This window comes from Eimeria necatrix, genomic scaffold (assembly GCF_000499385.1).
Source record: "Eimeria necatrix Houghton genomic scaffold, Enh_scaff82, whole genome shotgun sequence".
Taxonomy (NCBI): domain Eukaryota; phylum Apicomplexa; class Conoidasida; order Eucoccidiorida; family Eimeriidae; genus Eimeria; species Eimeria necatrix.
In genome coordinates, this window is record NW_013654634.1 from 662 (window position 1) to 24,640 (window position 23,979).

General features: G+C 47.6%; 7 protein-coding genes across 7 annotated transcripts; all 7 read right to left on the reverse strand.

Annotated features, from left to right (window-relative positions):
- Positions 1-810: 810 nt before the first annotated feature.
- On the reverse strand, positions 811-2,446 carry ENH_00078360 (SAG family member; the record flags this gene model as incomplete). Its single annotated transcript, XM_013583095.1, has 5 exons — positions 811-919; positions 1,065-1,265; positions 1,506-1,603; positions 1,747-1,958; positions 2,251-2,446. 5 exons carry the CDS (start codon positions 2,444-2,446, stop codon positions 811-813), a joined length of 816 nt encoding a protein of 271 aa, XP_013438549.1.
- A 1,490-nt stretch (positions 2,447-3,936) lies between these two features.
- Positions 3,937-5,550, reverse strand: ENH_00078370 (SAG family member; the record flags this gene model as incomplete). The annotated part of the gene is made up of 5 exons (XM_013583096.1): positions 3,937-4,045; positions 4,209-4,409; positions 4,650-4,747; positions 4,886-5,094; positions 5,355-5,550. The coding sequence occupies 5 exons, from the start codon at positions 5,548-5,550 to the stop codon at positions 3,937-3,939; spliced, it is 813 nt and encodes a 270-aa protein (XP_013438550.1).
- A 1,974-nt stretch (positions 5,551-7,524) lies between these two features.
- ENH_00078380 (SAG family member) lies at positions 7,525-9,051 on the reverse strand (the record flags this gene model as incomplete). The annotated part of the gene is made up of 5 exons (XM_013583097.1): positions 7,525-7,639; positions 7,734-7,934; positions 8,174-8,271; positions 8,413-8,621; positions 8,862-9,051. The coding sequence occupies 5 exons, from the start codon at positions 9,049-9,051 to the stop codon at positions 7,525-7,527; spliced, it is 813 nt and encodes a 270-aa protein (XP_013438551.1).
- Positions 9,052-10,503: 1,452 nt separating this feature from the next.
- ENH_00078390 (SAG family member) lies at positions 10,504-12,118 on the reverse strand (the record flags this gene model as incomplete). The annotated part of the gene is made up of 5 exons (XM_013583098.1): positions 10,504-10,618; positions 10,770-10,970; positions 11,205-11,302; positions 11,446-11,657; positions 11,923-12,118. The coding sequence occupies 5 exons, from the start codon at positions 12,116-12,118 to the stop codon at positions 10,504-10,506; spliced, it is 822 nt and encodes a 273-aa protein (XP_013438552.1).
- Positions 12,119-13,581: 1,463 nt separating this feature from the next.
- Positions 13,582-17,535, reverse strand: ENH_00078400 (SAG family member; the record flags this gene model as incomplete). Its single annotated transcript, XM_013583099.1, has 9 exons — positions 13,582-13,690; positions 13,842-14,042; positions 14,268-14,365; positions 14,506-14,717; positions 14,984-15,126; positions 16,191-16,391; positions 16,648-16,745; positions 16,887-17,098; positions 17,346-17,535. The coding sequence occupies 9 exons, from the start codon at positions 17,533-17,535 to the stop codon at positions 13,582-13,584; spliced, it is 1,464 nt and encodes a 487-aa protein (XP_013438553.1).
- Positions 17,536-18,570: 1,035 nt separating this feature from the next.
- Positions 18,571-19,123, reverse strand: ENH_00078410 (SAG family member; the record flags this gene model as incomplete). The annotated part of the gene is made up of 2 exons (XM_013583100.1): positions 18,571-18,662; positions 18,928-19,123. 2 exons carry the CDS (start codon positions 19,121-19,123, stop codon positions 18,571-18,573), a joined length of 288 nt encoding a protein of 95 aa, XP_013438554.1.
- A 1,626-nt stretch (positions 19,124-20,749) lies between these two features.
- ENH_00078420 (SAG family member) lies at positions 20,750-22,352 on the reverse strand (the record flags this gene model as incomplete). Its single annotated transcript, XM_013583101.1, has 5 exons — positions 20,750-20,864; positions 21,016-21,216; positions 21,447-21,544; positions 21,685-21,896; positions 22,163-22,352. 5 exons carry the CDS (start codon positions 22,350-22,352, stop codon positions 20,750-20,752), a joined length of 816 nt encoding a protein of 271 aa, XP_013438555.1.
- Positions 22,353-23,979: the final 1,627 nt, after the last annotated feature.

Here is a 23,979-nt window from a genome sequence, read left to right on the forward strand (position 1 = left end):
GCGTACTTTCGACAGCAGTCCCGATTCCTACCGATGCTTCTACTGGGCGATTTATCAGTCAAAGAATTCCCCGGAGTCCTACCTGACTGCTCTCTTGAAAAACAGAGAAACCGGTTCCTATAAATGGCTGGATTAAATTAACTCCTGCCAATTCTGGTTCAACTTCGACGCACGCGTGCGCTCCAGACTGGATGTTGCCACCGGCAGCACCAGCACATTGTTCAGTACTGACGCCGGATGCTGAACTGCCTGATCGGGCTTGCTTATCAAACCGAAAAATTTTTACTTTGGGTCAAACACATGCTCGGTAAGCCAACGGCTTAGGGTTAAGGCTTTAAGGACTAGCGACTCCATTCAGACATGCCGCTTTTCCCACAGCGACGCCAAATGGTTTCGTGGTGCGTACATCGAATCAAAGTAATGAATACCTGGCACTAATGCAATGCATGGGGACGTTTTTTGAATGTCCTAACTGTAGCAGAAGGCCTAAAGAGCCACTTTCGCCGCTCTGAGCTTTCACGAAGAACTGAAACCTGTGGAGTTGTTTGCTTGCACGCATATGAGCTGAGAAGAGCCCAACCACAACGGGCATCTGACGAATTAAAATTACTCTAGCTGGCGTTACTTGTAGTACTAAGGTGTACTGGGGAGAGAGACGTATTCTGCATTTTTGCCGTGCTCTCCCTCACCGGCCACTTACATACAGTACGTAGAACAAAAGATCAGAAACGAGCTTCTCAACGATTCCGGGTTGTCTTCAAACAGAATTCGTGTAATCCAGACGTCCCCAGAAGCATTTGTTTGTTTAGCTCAGCTCCGAATGCTCAGAGCGAGGAGTAAAAGAACGGTGGCGACACTGGGAACCGATATGGACGCTGCGCCTGTTTCCAATCCCCAGAGGGCATTGTAAAGCTCAGGCCTGCAGGCGAAATTAGTCAATAATTTTAATTACCTTTATCATTCCCTGTGATTCCCATTATGCAACATATCGTGCTCCTGTAGCTCATTTGCGAGTGTGTTCTGCCCCTTGTGCTGCTGGTAGTCACAAGGTTAGTTCAGCTTACGTGAAAGGCTTATCTCCTTTTTGAAGTGGGTCTATGAAGTAGCAGAATAAAACGTCGTGGCCATCAGCGCAGTCTTGCGTGGCGGCACATGAGACCTTTGTGCTTTTTGATGACAGCAGAAACGCCACATTGCTGGCGTCTACGTTATTAAATGGAGCGTTTTCAACATCGTATGTTCCTGTCGATGGCTCGAAGTTCGATCTGCATCATGAAGGCGATAGCATTCAAAACGGAACAACCCTCGGTGAAGAAGCTTTTTCTGGCAAAGACTGAGAAAGAGACAAGCATCACCAAGCTGCACGTCTAGAAGAACACTTGACTAGGGGATGATCAGCCACCTCGTGCATGTTAACGTTAACACAGAGCTCCAACACACGTAGGAACTAAAAGGAGTAACCAATTTGGCACTAGTCAAAGAAAATGAAGTAAAACACAACGGACTCTTTGAGGTGGTTGAGCCCGTCTGTGTAGGTCTTCTGGATCAAAGTGTTGCAGTTGAAATCCATGGAATGCGCGAATGGAGTCACAAGTCCGGGATACTGTAGCACAACGCCAGGACAGCTGCTCTAGAATCCTTTACCCTGACGTGCCGAAATAAGTAGGATTTTTCGCGCGACATGCACGGTTTTATCACTTAAGGGGAGAGATGCTGCGGAAGGATACAAAAAATCTAGAAGCCCACCGTCTTCGCATTCGCGCTCTTGCCCGATTCACAGTTTTGGACATCGTCACCTGCGAGCTTTTCTGCAATTTTTGCAGCATTGAGTTCTTCTGGGTCCGGTATTCCGAGCTCCTCCAGGCTTGCAATCACTTCATCTTCGTGTGGCCTGGTGAGGGTTCCCAACAGGTCCTTTAGACTTTCGCTCCTTAGCTTGTTTATGACGGCCAGGCAATCTGCAGATGGCAAGCTAACATAGGCATAATAGCAATGCATTTATGTCCCGGCGTGGGTTTCCACAGGGCCGGCCACTAGCCACGGGTGGGGCTGCACAATAGCACAACCTGAATGCCATTCGTTAAAAAAAATGAGGCATTTGCGTTTAAATTGGATTAATAATAAAGATGAGGCATTTGCGTTTAAATTGGATTAGTAATAAAGTCATGTGCAGGCATAGTCTCTAGAGGCCAACAGATCTCTACAGGCCTGTGGCTGGGACTACCGTCGCGCCATCCACTGGTAGTTCACCATTAGTTTTCTCTTCCGCTTGGGGCGGAGTCGTCGTCCGCAGCGATTCTTGACCGGTTGCAAATAGATTTGTGCGGAGGCCGTTTTGCTCAGATATCGCTGTGCCAAAGCGAAGGGAAAGAGCCGATGAGAAGCTTGGTGCGGCAGCGCTGGCGAGAAGGCCGGCATAACATGCCAACAGCCCTACATGAGTCATTTCCTGACAGTTGGCTTATCATGAAGTGAATTGCAGTGCCAGAAATACAAGCAAAATGAGCAAGGAAAACAAAAGGGCTGGGAAAACAGAGAGCGGGAATGTGTAGGAGTTTGCGGCAACGATGTGGGTTGTTTCAGCTGTGTTCGTGGGGGGAGCTCCCTGACGCCTTGATTCCACCATATGTTTATTCAGGAGCTTGATTCGACTGATCCAGCACATTTATCAACCTTTGGAAGATAGCGAACAGTATATACTTATTTTGTGATAGTATATTTCTTTCACAGGGATATATATGGCAGTTGCTGCGATTGGAGGACTCACCAGCGGTCAAGGCACGCGGTGCACACTCCGCCGAGATTAAGGGAACGAAGATAGGTAAGGGACATAAACCTATTTGAAACTCGTACACACATAAAGAAGCTGTAATGAAAGACATTGTGAAGTCATTGATCCGAAAGAACATGGGGTCCTGCGAAGGTCACGGGGTATAGTGAGCGGAGGTTGACCTCATTACTCGAAGGGCTTTCAAGGCAAAACTCCCACACTAAACTAAAACATGCACCAACATCTTTGTTTAAAATTAAGTTAGTAAAGCTAGAAACTCCAGAAAATTGGCACACGCTGTGTACGCTGGCCACACGCCTTGTGCCCTCGCGTACCTCACCTCGACGCCTGTTCCACTTCTACCGATTTTGTCGATTTTTCTATTCGCCGGTTTCTCAGTCAAAGGATCTCCCGAATTCTTACTTGGCTGCTGTATTCAAAAGTGAAAAAGGTCCTTACTTTATATGTTTGGATTAAATCAATTGCTGCCGATTCTTGTTAACACTTCGACACACATGTGTGGTCCAGAGTTGGTGTCGGCACCGCCAGCACGAGCACGCACTTCAGTAGCAACTACCGACGCGGGATGCTGAGCTGCCTGAGAGGATTTGCTTATCAAACTGACAATGCATTCCTTTGAGTAGAAGGCATGCTCGGCATATCAAATGTTCTAGGATTTAGCGCTTACGGTTTCGCGACTTCATTCACACATGCCGCGTTTTCCACTGCGACGACAAATGCTCTTGTGATGCGTACATTCAATATCAGTAATAAATCTCTAGAACTGAAGCAATGCATGAGGGCGCTCGTTGAACGTATTAGCTGTAGCAAAAGCCGTAAAGAGCCATTGGTTCCGCTCTGAACGTTCATGAGCGACTGAAACCTGCGGCGTGGTTTGCTTGCATGCATATTTGCGGAGAAGAGTCCAACCACAACAGGTATCTGACGAATTAAAATTGCTCCCGAAGACGTTGCATGTAGGGCTAAGATGTAGTGGGGAAAGAAAAATACTCCGCATTTTTGCCGAAGATCTTCCTCACCAATCATCTTCAGCACGTAGCACTGGATATCAGAAACCAGCAGCAAAGCGACTAATAAACGTCTTTATACAGACTTTGTACGACCCAGACATCTCCAGAAGGTCCCCATTTGTTTGCTTGCCTAGCTCAAGTCCGAATGATCAAAGTGAGGACCAAAAGAACGGTGGCAACGCTGGGAACCGCAATAGACGCTGCGCCTGTTTGCAAACCCCAGAGGGCATTGTAAAGCTCAGTTCTGCAAGCAAACATAATTAGGAATTCCACTTTTCTCTGTTCTGCCTTGTAATTCTCATTCTGCAACATATCGTGTTTTTGTCTTGTAGCTCATTTGCAGGCGCGCTGCTGCTCGTGTGCTGCCGCCTGTGCTGCCGGCTCGTCACATGGCTAGTTCAGCTTACGTGAAAGGCTTTTCTCCTGTGCGAAGTGGCTCCAAGAAGTAGCAGAATAAAACATTGTGGCCATCATTGCAGTTGTTGGTGGCGGCACATGAGACCTCTGTGCTTTTCGCCGATAGCAAAAACGCCACATTGCTGGCATCTACGTCATCAAATGGAGGCTTTTCAACATTATACGTCCCTGTTGATGGGTCGAAGTTCGATCTGCAGCATGAATGCAATGTATTTCAACACAGAATGAATGAAGGCCAAGAATTTTTCTATGGCAAACAATGAGAGCGAGACGAACACCGCTAAGCTGCAGACTTGGAAGAACCCTTGACTGGGGGATGATAAGCCACCTTGTGTATGCTAAAGTAAACATAGGACTCCGACACACGTACGAACTAAAAGATGTAGGCACTGTGGCACCAACGAACGAAAATGAAGTAAAAAGCAACGGACTGTTTGAGGTGGTCGAGTCCGGCTGTGTAAGTCGCCCGAATCAAAGTGCTGCAGTCGAAATCCGTCTCATGCGTGAATGGAATGACGAGTCCGGGATACTGCAGCGCAGCACCACAATAGTTGTCGTTGAAGCCTCTAGCATGCTTAGAAGAGCACAGGGTTTCAGCTTTGCGCGGCGGTTCACCCCTTTAGCGGAAAGCTGCTACTGAGCGGTACTCAAAGCCCAATAGCCCTACCTTCTCCGCATTTGCGTTTATGCCCGATTGACATGTGTTATCTTCACCTGCAAGCTTTTCTGCAATATTCGCAGTAGTAGGTTCTGCTGGGTCCTGTATTCCGAGCTTCTTCAGGCTTGCAGTCACGTCACTTCCCTGTGCCTTGGTGAGGGTTTCCAAGAGGTCCTCTAGATTTTCTTTCCTTAGCTTGTTTATGATCTCCAAGCAGTCTGCAGATGGCAAGTTAACATGGGCATAATGGCAATGCAATTATGTCGTGGCATATTTTTCAATAGGTCCGCCCACTAGCCATAGGTGGGGCTGCACTAAAGCGACACCAGAATCGTCTAAAACAGGGGTACCTGTGCTTGAATTGCATTGAAAAGAACAAACACATGTGCAGGCATGATATCCGCAGGCCCACAAATCTCTACAGATCTGTGACTGGGGCTAGCGTAGTGCCATTCGTTTTTTCACGGTAGTAGTTCACCATCAGTTTTGTCAGCGCCTGTGGGCGCCGTCAACGTCCGCAGCAAATCTTGGCCAGATGCAAATAAATTTGCGTGAAGGCTGTTTTGCTGAGATGTCGCTATGCCAGAGCGAAGGGAAAGCGCCGATGAGAAGTGTGGTAAGGCGGCGCTGGCGAGAAGGCCAGCACAATATACCAAGAACCCTACGTGAGTCATTGCCTAACAATTGGCTTATCGTAAAGTAAGTGACAGTAGCAGAAATCCAAAAACATCCGTGCATGAAGGACAAAAGGGCTAGGAAGGCAGAAAGCTGGAATGCGCGGAGTTTGTGACCAATGCTGTGGGTTGTGTGCGCTGTGGTACTGGGGGGAGCTGTGATCCCACCATTCAATTACTCAGAAGCTCATTCCAACTTTTCACGCACATTTATCAAACTTTGGGATATACGGCACAGTATCTCATTACATTATGATACTAGATCTTTCACGAAAAGATATATGCGCCGGTTGCTGCGATGGCCGACACTGGCGATGAAGGCACGCCGTCCATAAGCCGTTCAGAATTAGGCGACAGAAATAGTTAAGGAACGTATACATATGTAGAAATTCCTGATGGTTTATCAGGACTTTAAAGGAACTGTAGAGAAAGACATTGTGAAATCATTTGTTTGGAAGAAAATTCTTTTCGTGGTAGCAGGGACTGGCGAAGGTCATGATGGCGCGCTGTGGCCGGAGGGTGACCTGGTAACCCGAAGGACTTCCAAGGCGAAGACAGTACCAGGACTCCGAACATAATGAGCGCGAAGGATGAAAAGGCTAGGAAAACAGAGAGCAGGAATGCGTGGGGGCTTCTGGCAACGATGTGGGTTGTGTGCGCTGAGGTGGTGGGGTGAGCTCTACGACGCCCTTATTCCAACATACAATTACTCAGGAGCTTGTTTCGATTGTTCTGGTACACTTATCAACCTTTTGGAAATAAGGTACAGCATTTGATTACGTTGTCATATTATATTTCTTTCAAAAGGATATATGCGGCGGTTGCTGCGATCGGAGAGTCACCGGCGGTCAAGGCACGCGGTATACACGCCGTCAACTTAAGGGGACAGAAAGAGGTAAGAAAGATAAACCTACTTAGAGACCTTCAAGGAAATAAAGGAGATGTACGGTATTTTAATTCAATTGTTTGAAAAGAAAATGCTATTCGCGGTTGCAGTGTCCGGCGAAGGCCACGATGGGCGGATGGCGACCTGGTCACTTGAAGGGCTTCCAAGGCAAACCTTCCAATGTGGACTAAAACATAGAGCAAATATTTTGTGAAAAATTAATTTAAGAACGCTACAGACTCCAAAAGGTTGGCACACACTGTGTACGCCGGCCACACTCCGTGTGCTCCCGCGTTCTTCCACGCCTGTTCTACTTCAACCGATTGTACCAATGCTTCTACTGGACGATATCTCAGTCAAAAATTTCTCGGATTCTTACTTGACTTCTCTCTATACAAACAGAAACAGTGAATAGTATATATGGTTGGATTAAATTAATTCCTCCCGATTCTTGTTCCACAGCACACAACTGTGTGCTCCAGACTGGGCGTCAGAGCCGGCAGCATCAGCGTTCATGCTGAGCTGCTTGAGCTGGCTCGCTAATCAAACCGACAATTTATTAATTTGAGCCAAAGACACGCTCGGCATATCCAAGGGTTTAGCGTTTAGCGTTAAGGTTTAATCGGCTTCATTCACATATGCCACTTTTCCCACTGCGACGACAAATGCTGTTGTGGTGAGTACATTCAATCTCAGTAATAAATAGATAGCACTAAAACAATGCATGAGTAAGCTCTTTCAATGCATCAACGGCAACAAGAGACGTAGACGGCCACTGCTTCGCTGCGAACGTTCATGAACGACTGAAGCCTGCGGTGTCGTTTGCTTGGATGCATACGAGCTGAGAGGAATCCAGCCAGAACAGGCATATAATGGACTAAAATTACTCTAGATAGAGTTGTGTGTAGCACTAAGATACAGTGGGGAGAAAAAGGCGTTCTGCATTTTTGCAGAAGCTCTTCCACACCAGCCACTTGCAGTGCATAGCTCTAAGGATCAGCAACCAGCTTCTACACAATTCGGAAATGCCTTCAAACAGGATTCGTACAATTTTCGACATCTCCAGAAGCTACTCTGTCGTTTGTTTGTTAAGCGTAAGTCCGGGTCATCAAAGCGAGGACCAAAAGAATGGTGGCGACGCTGGGCACGGAGATAGACGCTGCGCCTGTTTCCAATCCCCAGAGGGCATTGTAAAGCTCAGTTCTGCAAGCAAAAATAATTAATTATTGCATTCACCTTTATTGTGCCCTGCAAGTCCCATTGTGCAACATATCGTGACGTGGCTAGCTAAACTTACGTGAAAGGCTGATCTCCAGTTCGAAGTGGCTCTATGAAGTAGCAGAATAAAACGTTGTAGCCCTCACTGCAGTTGTTGGTGACGGCACATGAGACCTTTTTGCTTTTCGCCGACAGTAGAAACGCCACATTGCTGGCGTTTACGTTATTGAATGGAGCTTTCGTAGGATCATATTTTCCCGTTGAGGGGTCGAAGTTCGATCTGTAGCATGAAAGCGGTCGGACTTAAAACAGGATAACTAAAGATCAATGACTGTTTTGGGGAAATACTGAAACAGAGACAAGCACCACCAAGCTGCACATCTGGAAAAGCACTTGAACAACGGATGGTCAGCCACCTTGTGCGTGCTAAAGTGAAAAGAGAACTCCAACACACGTACGAACTAGAAGGCGTAGGCACTGTGGCACTGGTCAAATGAAATGAAGTAAAAAGCAGCGGACTGTTTGAGTTGGTCGAGTCCAGCTGTGTAGGTCGCCTGGATCAAAGTCTTGCATTTGAACTCCGTGTCATGCGCGAATGGAATAACGAGTCCGGGATACTGAAGCACAACAGCATTATGATTTCAACAGAAGCTTCTCACATGCATGGAAGAACGCAGAGCTTTAGCTTCGAGCTGTGGCGATTCATCACATGAGCGGAAAGCTGCTGCTGAATGGTACTCAAAGCCCAAAAGCCCTACCTTCTTCGCATCCGCGCTTTCGCCCGAGTCACATGTGTCACTGTTGCCTGCGAGCGTTACTGCAATTTTCACGGCAGTAGGGTCTGCGGGTTCCACTATTTGGATTGCCTTCAGGCTTTCAGTCACCTCTTTTTCCTTTGCGCTGCTGAGGGTTTCCAACAGGTCCTTGAGATTTTCGCTCCTTAGATTGTTTATGATGTCCAGGCATTCTGCAAATAGCAAGCTACCACGTGCGTAATGGTAATGCAATAAGAGGGCTGCCCACTAGCCGTGGGTGAGGCTGCACTGAAGCGCCACCTAAATGACATTCGTCAATAACGGGGGCATTTGCGTTTGAACTGCATTGAAAGAAACACATGTAGGCATATTCTATGTAGGCCCGTAGATCTCGACAGATCTGTGACTGGGGCTAGAGTAGCGCTAATCATTTGTTCACTATAGTGGTTCACCTGGAGTTACCTCCTCGGCTGCGGTGTCCGTCCGCAGGGAAACTTGGCCAGATGCAAATAAATTTGTGCGGAGACTGTTTTGCTGAGACGTCGCTGTGCCAGAGCGAAGGGTAAGCGCTGATGAGAAGTGTGGTGCGGCGGCGCTGGCGAGAAGGCCAGCATAACATGCCAACAACCCTACGTGAGTCATTGCTTGGCAATTGACTTATCATAAAGTTAATGACAGTAGCAGAAATCCAAACAAAATGAGCGCTCAGACCGAAAGAGCTAAGCTAACAAAGAGCGGGAATGAGTGAGAGTTTGTGGCAACAATGTGGGTTGTGTGTGCTGAGGTAGTGCGGCGTGCTCCAAGACGAGTTGATGTCACCATACAATTACTCAGGAGCGTGTTTCAGCTGTTCACGCACAGTTGCCAACCTTTGGGAAATAAGGGACAGTATCTGATTACTTTGTTGTGAGATTCTATTCCTTCCAAAAAGAGATGTACGTGCGACTGGAGGTGACACTGGCGGTCTCAAGGCACGACGTTCACGACTCCACACGGTCAAGGCACTACGTGCACACGTCGTCCAAATTAAGGGAACGGAAATAGGTAAGAAACATAAGCCCAATAAGAAACTTTTAAGGATATGAAGGAACTGTAAAGAAAAACATTGTGAAGTCATTGTTTCGGAAGTAAATGGTATTCATGGTGGCGGTGTCCAACGAAGGTTTCGATGGCGAAAGCTGAGCTGAGAGTGACCTGGTTACTCAGAGGGCTTCCAAGGCAAAACCTCTAATACAAACCCGGACATGAGACAAAAGAAAAGCTGCAAATTGTAGAAAAACGCCACACACTGCGTACGCTGGCCACACGCTGTGTGCGCTCACGTACTTCAATGGCTGTTTACGTTTACCGATATTGCCGGGGCTTCTACAGGTGGATTTCTCAGGGCATTTCCCTGCTTCTTACTTGACTCCTCCCTTTAGAATATGAAGCAGTGTTATGTATCTTTGGATTAAATCAATTCCTGCCGGTTCCTGTTCCGCTTCGGCACTCCTGTATGCTCCAAACTGGCTGTTGGCACCGGCAGCAGTAGAGCAGAATTCATGCTGAGCTGCCTCAACGGGCTCGCTTATCAAACCGAAACTTTATTACTTTGAGTCAAAGGCATGCTGGGCACACCAAGGGTTTAGGGTTTAGGGTTTCGTCGCTTCATACACACATGCCACGTTTCTCATTGCGACGACAAATGCTTTTGTGATGCGTCAATAGTGAGTAGCTAGCACTAAAACAATGCGCGAGAGCGCTGTTTGAATTTATTAACTCTAGCAGAAGGCGTAAACGGCCGCCGGCCTCGTTGTGAACGTTTATGAAGGACTGTAGCTTGCCAAGTTGTTTGCTGGCACGCATTTGAGCTGAGACGAATCCAGCCACAACAAGTAACAGACGAATTAAAATTCCTCTGGATAAAAATGCATATATTACTAAGATGCAGTGGGGAGAGAAGCGCATTCCGCACTTTTGTCGAAGCTCTTCCTCACCAGCCGCTTTGAGTACGTTGCACTAGACATCAGAAACCAGCTTCCAAAATATTCAGGAATGTCTTCACGACACTTGTACAGCCTCGACATCCCCAGAAGGTGCTCCGTCATTTTTGTGCTAAGCTGAAGTCCGCATAATCAGAGCGAAGACGAAAATAACGGTGGCGACGCTGGGAACAGAGATGGACGCTGCGCCTGTTTCCAATCCCCAGAGAGCACTGTAAAGCTCAGGCCTGCAAATAGAATTATTCAATAATTGTAATTGCCTTAATCATGCACTGCAGTTCCCTTCCTGCGACATACCGTGCTCGTATCTTGTAGCTCATTTGCAAGTTTGCTCCCTTGCCTGTGCTGCCGGCTAGTCACATGGCTAGTTCAGCTTACGTGAAAGGCTTATCTCCCTTTTGAAGAGGCTCTATGAAGTAGCAGAATAAAACGTTGTGTCCACCATTACAGCCTTTGGTGGCGGCACATGAGACCTTTGTGCTTTTCTCCGATAGTAGAAACGCCACATTGCTGGCGTCTACGTTATTGAATGGAGCTTTGTCAACATCATATGCTCCTGTTGAAGGCTCAAAGCTCGATCTGCAGCATGAAGGCCATAAGATAGAAACACAGAATAGCTGAAGGCCAAGAAGATTTCTCGAGCAAATAGTGAGACTGAGTCAAGCGCCACCAGACTGCAAATCTGGGAGAACTCTTCCATGATCACCTAGCTTGTGCATGCTAAAATAAACGCCGAATTCCGACACGCGTGCAAACTAATATGTGTAGACACCATGGCACCGGTGAGAAACAATGAAGTAAAAAGCGACGGACTGTTTGAGGTGGTCAAGTCCGGCTGTGTAAGTCTCCTGGATCAAAGCGTTGCAGTTGAACTCCGTGTTAGGGGCGAATGGAATTACGAGTCCGGGATACTGTGTAGCACAACACCAGCATAGTTGCTGTAGAGGCCTCTCACATGCGCAGAAGATTCCAGGGTTTTAGCTTTGCCCTACGGCGCTTCATCCCTTTAGCGGAAAGCTGCTGCTGAACGATCCTCAAAGCCTAAAAGCCCTACCGTCGTCGCATCCGCGTCTCCGCCGGAGTCACATGTGTCTACATTGTCACCTGCAAGCTTTACTGCAATTGTTGAGGCAGTATTGTCCGTCTGTTGCTCTATTTGATTCGTCTTCAGGCTCGCAGTCACCTCTTTGTCCTCTGCCTTGGTGACGGTTTTCAACATGCCATTGAGATTTTCGTTCCTTAGCTTGTTTATGAGGGTCAGGCATTCTGCAGATGGCACGCTACCACGTGCGTAATGGCAATGCAATTATGCTGTGGCATATATTTCCACACGAGGCAGCACTACCCACGGGCGGGCTGCGCTGAAGCGCCATCTGAATGCCATTCGCCAAAAATACGGACATTTGCACTTGAATTGTATTGAAAATAATATAATCATGTGCAGGAATAATCGCTGGAGGCCCACGGACCTCTACAGATCTGTCTTTCGGGCTAGGGTAGCACCATTCGCTTGTTCACATTAGTAGTTCACCTTCAGTTTTGTCATCGGCTGTGGGCGCCGTCAACGTCCGCAGCAAATCTTGACCGGATGCAGATAAATTTGTGCGGAGGCTGTTCTGCTGAGAAATGCCTGTGCCAGAGCGAAGGGTAAGCGCCGATGAGAAGTGCGGTGCGGCGGCACTGGCGAGAAGGCCAGCAAAACATGCCAACAACCCTACGTGAGCCATTCCCTGACAATTGGCACATCATAAAGTAAGTGGCAGCTGCAGGAATCCAAACAAAATGAGCGCCCAGGACGAAAGAGCTAAGCTAACAAAGAGCGAGAATGCGTGTGAGTTTGTGGCAACGATGTGGGTTGTGTGCGCTGAGGTAGTGGATGGAGCTTCAAGACGGCTTGATGCAGCCACATAGTTTACTCAGGAGCCTGTTTCCACTGTTCAAGTACAGTTAGCAACCTTTGAGAAATAGGGAGCAGTATCTGATTACTTTGCGATATTATATTTTCTTCACAAAGATATATACGCCGGTTGCTGCGAGTGGAGAAGTCACTGGCGGCCAAAGCCCGACGTGCACACGGCGTCCAAATTAAGGAAACGGAAGTAGGTAAGGAACATAAGCCTAATACGAAACTCTTAAGGATATGAAAGAGCAGTAAAGAAAGACATTGTGAAGTCACTGGCTCGAAAGAAAATGCTATTCGTGGCGGCGGGGTCCCGCGGTCACGATGGCGTGAAGTGAGCGGGGGGTGACCTGGGTACTCGGAGGGCTTCCAAGGCAAAACTTCACGTGTGTACGAAAGCCTAAACCATATCTTTGTTAGAAAGTAATTTAGTAAAGCCAGAGGCTGCAAGATATTATCACACCCGGTGTACGCTGCCCGCACGGGATTTGCTCCTGCGTGCTTCGATGCCTGTTTTACTTTCACCGATGTTTCCCGATTTCTCAGTCAAAGGATTTCGCGGCTTCCTACTTCGCTGTTCTTTTTAATAAGAAGAAAAAGTGATTATCGGCAATGGCTGGATTAAATTAATTTCTGCCGATTCTCGTCCCACTTCGACACACGCGTGTGCTCCAGACTGGCTGTCGGCACCGGCAGCAGAACCACACACTTCAGTTACTAACGACGCCGGATGGTGAGCTGCCTGGGAGGACTCACTGATCAAGCATACAATTTATTACTTTCAGTCAAACGCATGCTCGGCATGCCAAAAGGCGTAGGCTGTAGTTTTAGGGTTTCGCAACTTCCTTCGCATTTGCTGCGTTTCCCGCTGCGACGCCAAATGCTTTTGTGGCACGTATATCGAACCTGAGTGAAGAATCGCTAGCACTAAAACAATGCATAAGTGTGCTTTTTGAATGTATTAACAGTAGGAAGGCATAAACAACCACTGGCTTCGCTGTGGACGTTCATGAAGGACTGCAGTTCCTTGCATGCATGAGCTGAGACGAATCCAACCACAATGTGCATCTGACGACATACAAGCTATTCTAGGTAAATTTAGGTGTAGTACGAAGGTTTAATGAAGGGAAAAACGAGTCCTGCATTTTTGCCGAAGCCCACCACCAGCCACTTGGAGTACATAGAACTAGCGAGCAGAAATCAGCTTCTAGACGATTCAGGAATGTCTTCACATGAGATTTATACAACTGCGACATCCACAGAAGCAGCTCCTTCGTTTTTGTGTTAATCTCAAATGCGAATGATCAAAGCGAGGACAAAAAGAACGGTGGCGACGGTGGGAACCGAAGTGAACGCTGCGCCTGTTTCCAAACCCCAGAGAGCATTGTAAAGCTCAGTTCTGCAAACCAAATTAATCAATAACTGTAATTATCTCTGTCTTCGTTTGCAATTCCCATTCCGCAACATATCGTGCTCTCGTCTTGTAGCTCGGTTGCAAGTGTGCTCTGCCGCTTGTGCTGCCGGCTAGTCACGTGGCTAGTTCAGCTTACGTGAAAGACTTATCTCCTTTTCGAAGTGGCTCTATGAAGTAGCAGAATAAAACGTTGTGGCCTGCATTGCAGTTGTTGGTGGCGGCACATGAGACCTTTGAGCTTTTCGCCGACAGTAGAAACGCCACATTGCTGGCGTCTACGTTATTAAACGGAGCGTTTTCAACATCATATGCTCCTGTTGAGGGTTCGAAGTTCGATCTGTAACATGAAAGCGAAAAGATCTGAAATAGAATAGCTGAAGATCAAGAAGATTTCCTCGTCGAATACTGGGACAGAGGCAAGCACCACCAAGCTGCACGCTTGGGAGAGTTCGGGGATGATCGGCCACCTTGTATATGCACTAAAAGCTCCCACGCACGTACGCACTAAAAGGTGTAGGCAATGTGGCACTGGTGAAAGAAAAGGCAGTAAAAAGCAAGGGACTGTTTGAGATGGTCGAGCCCGGCTGTGTAGGTCGCCTGGATCAAAGCGTTGCATTTGAACTCCGTGTCATGTGCGAATGGAATAACGAATCCGGGATGCTGTAGCACAACAACCGAATAACTGATCTCGAAGCCCCTCGCATGCGCAGCAGAACACAGGGTTTAAGCTTTGCGCTGCGACAGTCCATCACTGTGGCTGAAAGCTGTTGCTGAACGACATCCAAAGCCTCGAAGCCCACCGTCTTCGCATTCGCGCTCTTGCCCGATTCACAACTTTCGATATCGTTGCCTGCGAGCATTTCTGCAATTTTCGCGGCAGTAAGGTTTGCCGGTGAATCTACTTCGATTGTCTTCAGGATAGCAGTCACCTCAGTGTCGTCTGCCTTGGTGAGGGTACCCAACAGGCCCTTCAGATTTTCCTTCCTTAACTTGTTTATAATATCAAGGCAATCTGCAGATGGCTCGCTAACACGAACGTAGTGGCAGTGCATTCACTTCGTGGCATGTGTTTCTACAGGATAGCCCACCAGCCACGGGTAGGGCTGCACTAAAGCGTCACGTAAATTTCATTCGTCAAACACAGGGGCATTCACATTTAAATTGAGTTGAAAAAAGTAAAATCATGTGCAGGCATAATATCTGGAAGCCCACAGATCACAATAAATTTGTGGCTGGGACTGGCGTAGCGCCATTCACTTCTTCACATCAATAGCTCACCTTTAGTTATCTCATCGGCTGCAGGCTCTGTCCGCACGGAAACTCGCTCGGATGTAAATAAATTTGAGCTGAGGCCGTTTTGCTGAGATGTGCCTGTGCCAGAGCGAAGGGAAAGCGCAGATGAGAAATCTGGCGCGACGGCGCTGGCGAGAAGGCCAGCATGACATGCCTACAACCGTATGTGATTCATTGCCCGACGACTGGCTTATCATAAAGTAAATGACATTACCAGAAATCCAAACAAAATTAGCACTAAACGCAAGAGATAAGCGAACGGAGAGCGGGAATGTATGGGAGTTTGTTGACGGGATGTGTGGGTTGTGTCCACTCGACAGTGGGAGGAGCTCTACGACGCCTCACCATACAATTTCTCAGGAGCTTTTTTTGGGTGTTCGGGTACATTTATCAAGCTTTAGAAGATAGAAAACAGTATCTGCTTACTTTTGATGTTACATTTCGGCCCGAAAGGTATATACGCCGGTTGCTGAGACCGGAGGAGTCACCGGTGGTCAAGGGACGCAGTGCACACGCCGCCCAAAGTCAGGGGACAGAAGTAGGCAAAGGACATAAACCTTTTTAGGTGCCTTTAAGGATGAGAAGCAGCTGAAAGGAAAGACACTGTGAAGTCAGTGACTCGGGAAAATGCCATTCGTGTTAGCAGGTTCTGACGATGGTCACGATGGCGTGGTGAGAGCGCAGGGTCACCGGGTTACTCGAAGGGCTTCCAAGGCGAAAACTTCCAATGTAAACTAGAGGACAATGCTTATGTTGAAAATTAGTTTAGTAAAGCTACAAACTCTAAAAGATTGGAATACAATGTGTATGCTGGCCAGAAGCCTTGCGCGCGGAAGTAACCGGACGGCTATTCACTTTTACCGAATTTACCAATCATTCTACTGGCCACATGGACACATCCAGAATCTGCTCTGTCGTTTGTTTGCTACGCTCAAGCCCAAATGATTAGACCGAGGACCAAAAGATCGGTGGCGACGCTGGGTACGGAGATAGACGCTGCGCTTGTTTCCAATCCCCAGAGAGCATTGTAAAGCTCAGTTCTGCAAGCAAAAATGATTAATGATTGCATTCACCTTTATCGTGCCTTGCAAGTCCCATTGTGCTACGTTTGGTGCTCGTGTCGTGTAGCTCATTTTGCAAGTGTGCTCTGCCGCCTGCGCTGCCAGTTAGTGATGTGGCTAGTTCAGCCTACGTGAAAGGCTTATCTCCAGTTCGAAGCGGCTCTATGAAGTAGCAGAATAAAACGTCGTGCCCAGCTGTGCAGTCTTTGGTGGCGGCACATGAGACCTTTTTGCTTTTCTCCGACAGTAGAAACGCCACGTTGCTGGCCGCTACATTATTGAATGGAGCATTTTCAGCGTTATATGTTCCTGTCGATGGGTCGAAGTTCGATCTGCAGCATGAAGGCAATAAGATTGAAAACAGAATAACTGAGAAGCAAGAAGTTCTCTCTGGCAAATACTGAGACTGAGACAAGAACCACCAAAGCCTTTGCTCTGGAGCTGCATAGCCGGAAAAGCTCTTGGACTTACGAATGGTATGCCACCTTGTGCATGCTAAATTAAAGACAGAGCTCCGGCATGCGCACAAACTAAAACGTGTATGCACTGTGGATCAAGTCAAAGAAAGTGAATCAAGAAACAACGGACGGTTTGAGGTGGTCGAGTCCGGCTGTGTAAGTTTCCTGGATCAAAGCGTTACAGTTGAACTCCGTGTCATGCGCGAATGGAACAACGAGTCCGGGATACTGTAACACAGTACCAGAATAGATGATATAGAAGCCTCTCGCATGCACAGAAGAACACAGCGCTTTGGTTCTGCGCTGTGGCGTTTCATCATTTCAGCGGAAAGCTCTTGCTAAACGAAACTCAAAGACCACAAGACCTACCGTCTTTGCATCTGCTGTTCCGCCCGATTCACATGTTTCGACATTATTACCTGCAAGCGCTACTGCAATTTTCACGGGAGTAGGGCTTTCTAAATCGGTTTCTCCGATTTTCTTCAGGCTTTCAGTCACCTCACTTTGCTCTGCTTTGGTGAGGGTCCCCAAGAGATCCTTGAGATTTTCGCCCCTTAGCTTGTTTATGATGACCAAGCAGTCTGCAAATGGCAAGCTCACACGTTAGTAATGCCAATGCAGTTATTTTGTGGCATGTGTTCTCGCAGGACCGCCCACTAGCCACGGATGGGCTACACTGAAGCGCCTCTTAGATCGTGTAAAATGGGGGCATTTGCTCTTGAATTGCATTGAAAAGAATAAAATCATGTGCATCCATACTCGAGGTGCTCGCTTTTGTACAGATCTGCACCTGACGCTAGCATCGCGCCATTCACATCAGTAGTTCACCTTCAGTTTTCTCTTCGGCTGCGGGCGGCGTCGGCGGCGAATCTTCTCCGGATGCAAATAAATCTGTGCGAAGGCTGTTTTGCTGAGATGCCGCTGTGCCAGAGCGAAGGGAAAGCGCCAATGAGAAGTGTGGTGCGGCGGCGCTGGCGAGTAGACCAGCATAACATGCAAACAACCCTACGTGAGTCATTGCCTGACGATGGCTTACCATAAAGCAAATGGCATTACCAAAGATCCGAACAAAATGGACACGAAGGACAAAATGGATAAGAAAACAGAGGTCAGGAATGCGTGGGACTTTGTGGCAACGATTTGGGTTGTGTGCGCTGAGGTCGTTGGGGAACCTCTAACAGCTGGATCCCACCATACAGTTAATCAGAAGCTTGTTTCGCCTGTTCCGGTACATTTATCAACCTTTGGGAGATGCATTACAGTATATGACCACTTTGCGATATTATATTTCTTCCGCAAAGAAACACACGCTGACAAAGATGTCCTGCTGCGATTTGAAGAGTCACCGTTATGAATGTACGCCACGAACACGCCGTCCAAAGTAAGCAGACAGAAATAGGTGACGAACATAAACCTGTTTAGAAACCATTGAGCATATGGACAAGACGTAAAGACACTTTGAAGGCATTGGTTGGAAAGAAAGTGCAATGCGTGGTAGCGGAGTCTAGCGCAGATCACGAGGGCAGGAGGTGAGCGCAGAGTGACCTGGTTACTCGAAGGGCTTCCAAGACAAAAGGTCCCGTGTAAACTAAAACTCACTGCAATATCTTTGTTTAAAATAAATTTAGATAGGGTACAAACTCCAAAAAATTGGCACACGCCGTGTATGCAGGTCACACGCTGTGTGCACTAACGTACTTTGATTGCTGTTTATTTTTACCGATATGACCAGCGCTTCTACCTGCCGATTTCTCAGTCAAAGAATCTATCGGCTCCACTGCTCTTTTTAAAAAAGAGAAACAGTGTTTACTATAAATGCTTGGATTAAATTGATTTCCAGCAATTTATGTTCCACTTCAACACATATGTGGGCTCCAGACCAACTGCAGGCACCGCCAGCAGAAGCACACAGTTCAGCAACTACCAAAGGTGCCGGATGCTCAGCGGCCTGAGAGGACTTGCTTGTCAAACTGAAAATTTTACTTCGAGTCCGTGGTATGGCTTGCATATCAAGAAGGTTCAGGGTCTAGGGTTTAGCGTTTAGCGGCTTCACTCACACAAGCCCTGCTTCCCGCTGGGACGACAAATGCGTGTATAGGTCTTTGAGGTTTTCCTGCCTTAGCTTGTCTATGATGGCCAAACAGTCTGCAGATGGCAAGGTAACACCGACGTAATGGCAATGAGATTGCTTCGAGGCGTTTGTTTCCACAAGCCGCCCACTAGCCACGTGTAGAGCTGCACTGAGGCGCCACCTGAATATCATTTCTCGAAAAAGGGAGCATTTGAGCGTGAATTGCATTAAAAAGAATGAACTCATGTGCGGGTATAATCTCTGGTGGCCCACAGAACTCCACAGATCTGTGGCTGGAGCTAGCGCAGCTCCATTCACATTTTTTCAGTAGCAGTTCACCTTGAGTTTTCTCAGCGGCTGTGGGTGCCGCCGTCGTCCGTAGCAAATCTTGGCCGGATGCAAATAAATTTGTAAGGAGGTTGTTTTCCTGAGACGTCGCTATGCCAGGGCGAAGGGAAAGCGCTAATGAGATGTGTGGTGCGGCGGCGCTGGGTAGAAGGCCAGCATGACATGCCAACAACCCTACCTGAGTCATTGCCTGACAATTGGCTTATCATAGAGTAACTGAGAGTGCCAGAAATCCAGACAAATTGGGCACGAAGGGCGAAAGAGCTAGGGAAACAAAGAACGGGAATGTGTGGGACTTTGTGGCAACGATGTGGGTTGTGTGCGCTGAGGCGGTGGCGGGATCTGTACAACTTTATCCCTCCATACAGTTACTCAGCAGCATGTTTCGACTGTTCCGACGCACTTATCAACCTTTGACAAATACGGTACAATATCTGATTATATTGTTATATCATATTTTTTTCGCATATATATATACATATGGCGGTTGCCGCGGTAGGAGGAGTAACTGGCGGTCAAGACACGGCTCAAGGCACGACGTGCACACGTCGTCAAAACTAAGGGGACGGAAACAGGCAAAGGACGTACACCTAGTTAGACACCCTGAAAGATATAAAAAAGCTGTATAGAAAGGCTTTTTGAGGTCAGTGGTTGGAAAGAAAGTGCTATTCATGGTGGCGGGGTCCAGCGAAAGTCGTGATGGCGTGGGGTGAGTGGAGAGTGACCTGGTTACTCGAAGGGCAGCCAAGGCGAAATTTCAAATGCAAAACTAAAACCAACGTCAGTTTCTTTGCTTCAAATCAATTTAGGAAAGGTGCAAACTCTAAAATGTTGGCACACGCGATGTACAGTAGCCACACTCCGTGTGCGCTGGCGTTCTTCGATGGCCATACCACTTTTTCCGACTTTACCGATGCTGCTACTGGCCGACTCCCTAGTCAAAGAATAACCCGGTTTTTTACTTGCACGTTCTCCTTAAAAACTGAAACACTGTTGTTTATAAATGGCTGGATTAAATTAATCACTGCCGGTCCTTGTTTCACTTCGACACAGTTGCGTGCTCCGGGCTAGCTGTCGGCAGCGCCAGCAGTGGCACATGCTTCAGTTACTACTAACGATGCCGGATGGTGAGCTGTCTCGGAGGACTCAGCTATCGAACTTGCAATTTATTACTATCAGTCAAAGGCATGCCTAGCATATCAAAGGGTATGGGGCTTAGAGTTTAGGGTTTAGCGACAGGGTTTAGCGACATTCGCACATGCCCATGCAGTAACCTCTCCGGTTTTTTGCATCTCGACTCTATAGTTTAAATTATGGAGTCCCTTTTCATTAAAAACCAGTACAAAGTTGGACTAAGGCCGAGTCTCCATGCCGAATGACGCCAAATGCATTTGTGCTGCACACATCGAATTTCAGTAATGAATACCTAGAACTAAAGCAATGGATGCTGGCGCTCTTCGGACGTATTAACTGTAGCAGAAAGCGTAAAGAGCCACTGGCTTCGCTGTGAACGTTTATGAAGGGCTGAAACCTGCTGTTGTTTGCTTGCATGCGCATGAGCTGGGGGGAATCCAACTACAACAGACATGTAACGAATGATAAATTATTTTGGATAAAGTTACGTGTAGTACGAAAATCTAGTGGAGAGAAAAACGTATTCTAAACTTTTGCCGGAGCTCTTCCTCATCAGCCAATTGCAGTACGTAGCACTAAAGATCAGCAAAGTCCCTTTGAAAAGATTCGATTCACGAATCTTTTCAAACGGACTTTGCATAACTTCAACATCTCCAGAAGCTGCTCTGTCGTTTGTTTGCTAAGCTGAAGTCCGGATCATCAAAGCGAGGGCCAAAAGGACGGTGGTGACGCTGGGAACTGAGATAGACGCTGCGCCTGCTTCCAATCCCCAGAGGGCATTGTAAAGCTCAGTTCTGCAAGCAAAAATAATTAATAATTCCAATTATTTTTATCGTGTCTTGCAAGTCCCACTCCGAAACATATGGTGCTTTTGTCTTGTAGCTCATTTGCAAGTGTGTTCTGCTGCTCGTGTTGCCGGCTAGTCACGTGGCTAGTTCAGCGTACGTGAAAGGCTTTTGTCCCTTTTGAAGTGGATCTATGAAGTAGCAGAATAGAACATCGTGGCCAGCATTGCAGTTGTTGGTGGCGGCACATGAGACCTTCGTGCTTTTTGCCGACAGCAGAAACGCCACGTTGCTGGCGTTTATGTTGTCAAATGGAGCTTTTGCGGCATCATATGTTCCTGTCGATGGCTCGAAGTTCGATCTGCAGCATGAAGGCAATAAGATTTAACACAGAATAACTGGGGGTCAAGAAGTATTCCCTGGCAAATCCTGATACTGAAGCAAGCGCCACCGAGCTGCACGCGTTTGACAGATGGATAATCAGCCACCTTGCTCACGCTAAATCCAGCACAGAACTCCCCCATACGTACGAACTAAAATATGCAACCACTGTAGCGCCGGTGGAATAAAATGATATAAAAAACAACCGACTGTTTCAGGTGGTCGAGTCCGGCTGTGTAAGTCGCCTGGATCAACGCGTCGCAATCGAACTCCGTGGAATGCAGGAATGGAATTACGAGTCCGGGATACTGTAGCACAAATTAGGACAGTTGCTATAGAAGCCCCTTTCATGCGTAGAAGAACACAGGGTTCTAGCTTTGCCCTGAGGCGGTTCATCACTTTAGCGGGAAGCTGCTGCTGAACGATACTCAAAGTGTACAAGTCATACCGTCTCCGCATTCGCGTTTTCGCCAGATTCACAGCTTTCGGCATCGCTGCCCGCAAGCGTTTGTGCAATTTTCGCTGCAGTAAGGTTTTCCGCATTGTCTATATTGATCTTCTTGAGGCTTGTGCTTACGTCAGTGTCATTTGCCTTGGTGAGGGTTCCCAACAGGTCCTTGAGATTTTCCTGCCTTAGCTTGTTTATGATTTCCAGGCAATCTGCAGATGGTATATTCACACAGTAGTAATGGCAGTGCAATTATGCCGTGGCATGTGTTTCCACAGGACCGCCCACTAGGCACGAGTGGGGTTGCGCTGAAGCGCCAGCTGAATGTCACTCGTGAAGAACGGGGGCATTTGCGTTTGAACTGCATTGAAAAGAATAAACACATATGCAGGCATAATCTCTGGAGGCCCACAGATCTCCACAGATCTGTGGCTGGCGCTAGCGTAGGGTCATTCACTTGGTCACATTAATAGTTCACCACCAGTTTTCTCTTCGGCTGCGGGCGGCGTCGGCGAGGAAACGTCTTCAGATGTAAATAGATTTGTGCGAAGGCTGTTTTGCTGAGACGTCGCTGTGCCAGAGCGAAGGGAGAGAGCCAATGAGGAGTGTGGTGCGGCGGCGCTGGCGAGAAGGCCAGCGTAACATGCCAACAACCCTACGTGAGCCATTGCCTGAAAACGCTTTTTCCATAGAGTGAGTGACAGTACCAGCAAACCAAAAAAACTTGAACACAAAGGAAGAAATGGCTAGGAAAATGCGTTCGAGTTTGTGACAATGATACGGGTTGTGTGCGCTGACGTACTGGGGGGAGCTGTAGGAAGCCTTTCTCCAATCATACAATTACTCAGGAGCTTGTTTCGGCTATTCCGGCACATTTATCCGCCTTTGGAATATAGGTAACAGTATATGATTACTTTGTGTTATTATGTTTATTTCAGAAAGATATAGACTGGATGCTGCGATTGTAGGAGTCCCTGGCGGGCAAGGCACGGCGAGCACACACCGTCGACACTAAGGGGACGCAAATAGATAAAGAATATAAAACTATTCAGAAACATCTAAGAATATAGAGGAGCAGTAGAGAAAGAGATTGTGAAGCCACTGGTTCGAAGTAAAATGCCACTCGCGGTAGCGGGATCCGGCAATGGCGTGCGGTGAGCTAGGGGTGACCTTACTCGAAGGGCTTCCGAGGCAAAACTTCCAGTGTAAACTAAAACGCAAGGCAACGTTTCGGTTTAAAGTTAATTGAGGAAAGCTACAAATTCTGAAAGATTGGACGCTGTTGACGCTGGCCGCACGCCGTGTGCGCTCGCTTTTTTCCATGGCTATTCTACCCCAAACGATTTTACCAATGCTTCGAGTGGGCGTTTCTTCAGCCAGGGAGTCTTGCGGCTCCTTACTTGGCTCTTTTCTTCAAAAAATGAAGCAGTGCTTGTTCTGAATGGTTGGATTAAATTAATTGCTGCCGATTTTTGTTCCCCTCATGTGTGTTTCAGAGTGGCTGTTGGCACTGGCAGCAGTAACAAATTGTTCAGAAACTGGAGTGCACGCGCACTGCAGTGGGTTCCCGTGAGTCTCCAAAGGCTGGAAATGTAGAACAGGGTACTCTGTGATATTAACGTAGATTCCGTCCTCTCTGAAGTGTAGCAGCGGCACCCCACGCGGGCCGACTCGCCAGGCCATCGACATGCCACACGTGCTTCGCACCAATCTCGCTTACAAGAAACTACTCCCCGGGCTTCGAGGCGCCAGCCTGTGAGGTTAGAAGGCATGTCTAGTTTGGTGACAAGCGATTTTGAGTTGTCCTCAATGTGTATTTCTAAGTAGGACATGTTCCACGCAGGTAATAGATCCCATTTCGCGGAGTCAAGAAAAACGTAGTACACACACTGCCGCCCAGCAAACTGCAGTAACTGCCAACGGTGCCAGGCAATGAGCCTCCTGAGAGGACTCGCTTGAAAAACGGACAATTTATTACTTTGAGTCGAAGGCATGCTCGGCATATCCAAGGGTTTAACGCTTAGGGTTAAGGGTTTCGTGGCATGTCATTGACAAATGCCGCGTTTTTCAATTGGACGGCAAATGCGTTTGTGGTGCGTACATCGAATCTCAGTAATGAATATCTAGGACTAAAATATTGCATGAGGGCTCTCTTTGAATGTATTACCTGTACTAAAGGGCATAAAGAGCCACTGGCTTCGCTGTGAGCGTTCATGACGGGCTGACACCTCCGGTGTTGCTTACTTGCATGCCTAGGAGCTCAGAGGATTCCAATCACGACAGGCTTCTGACGGA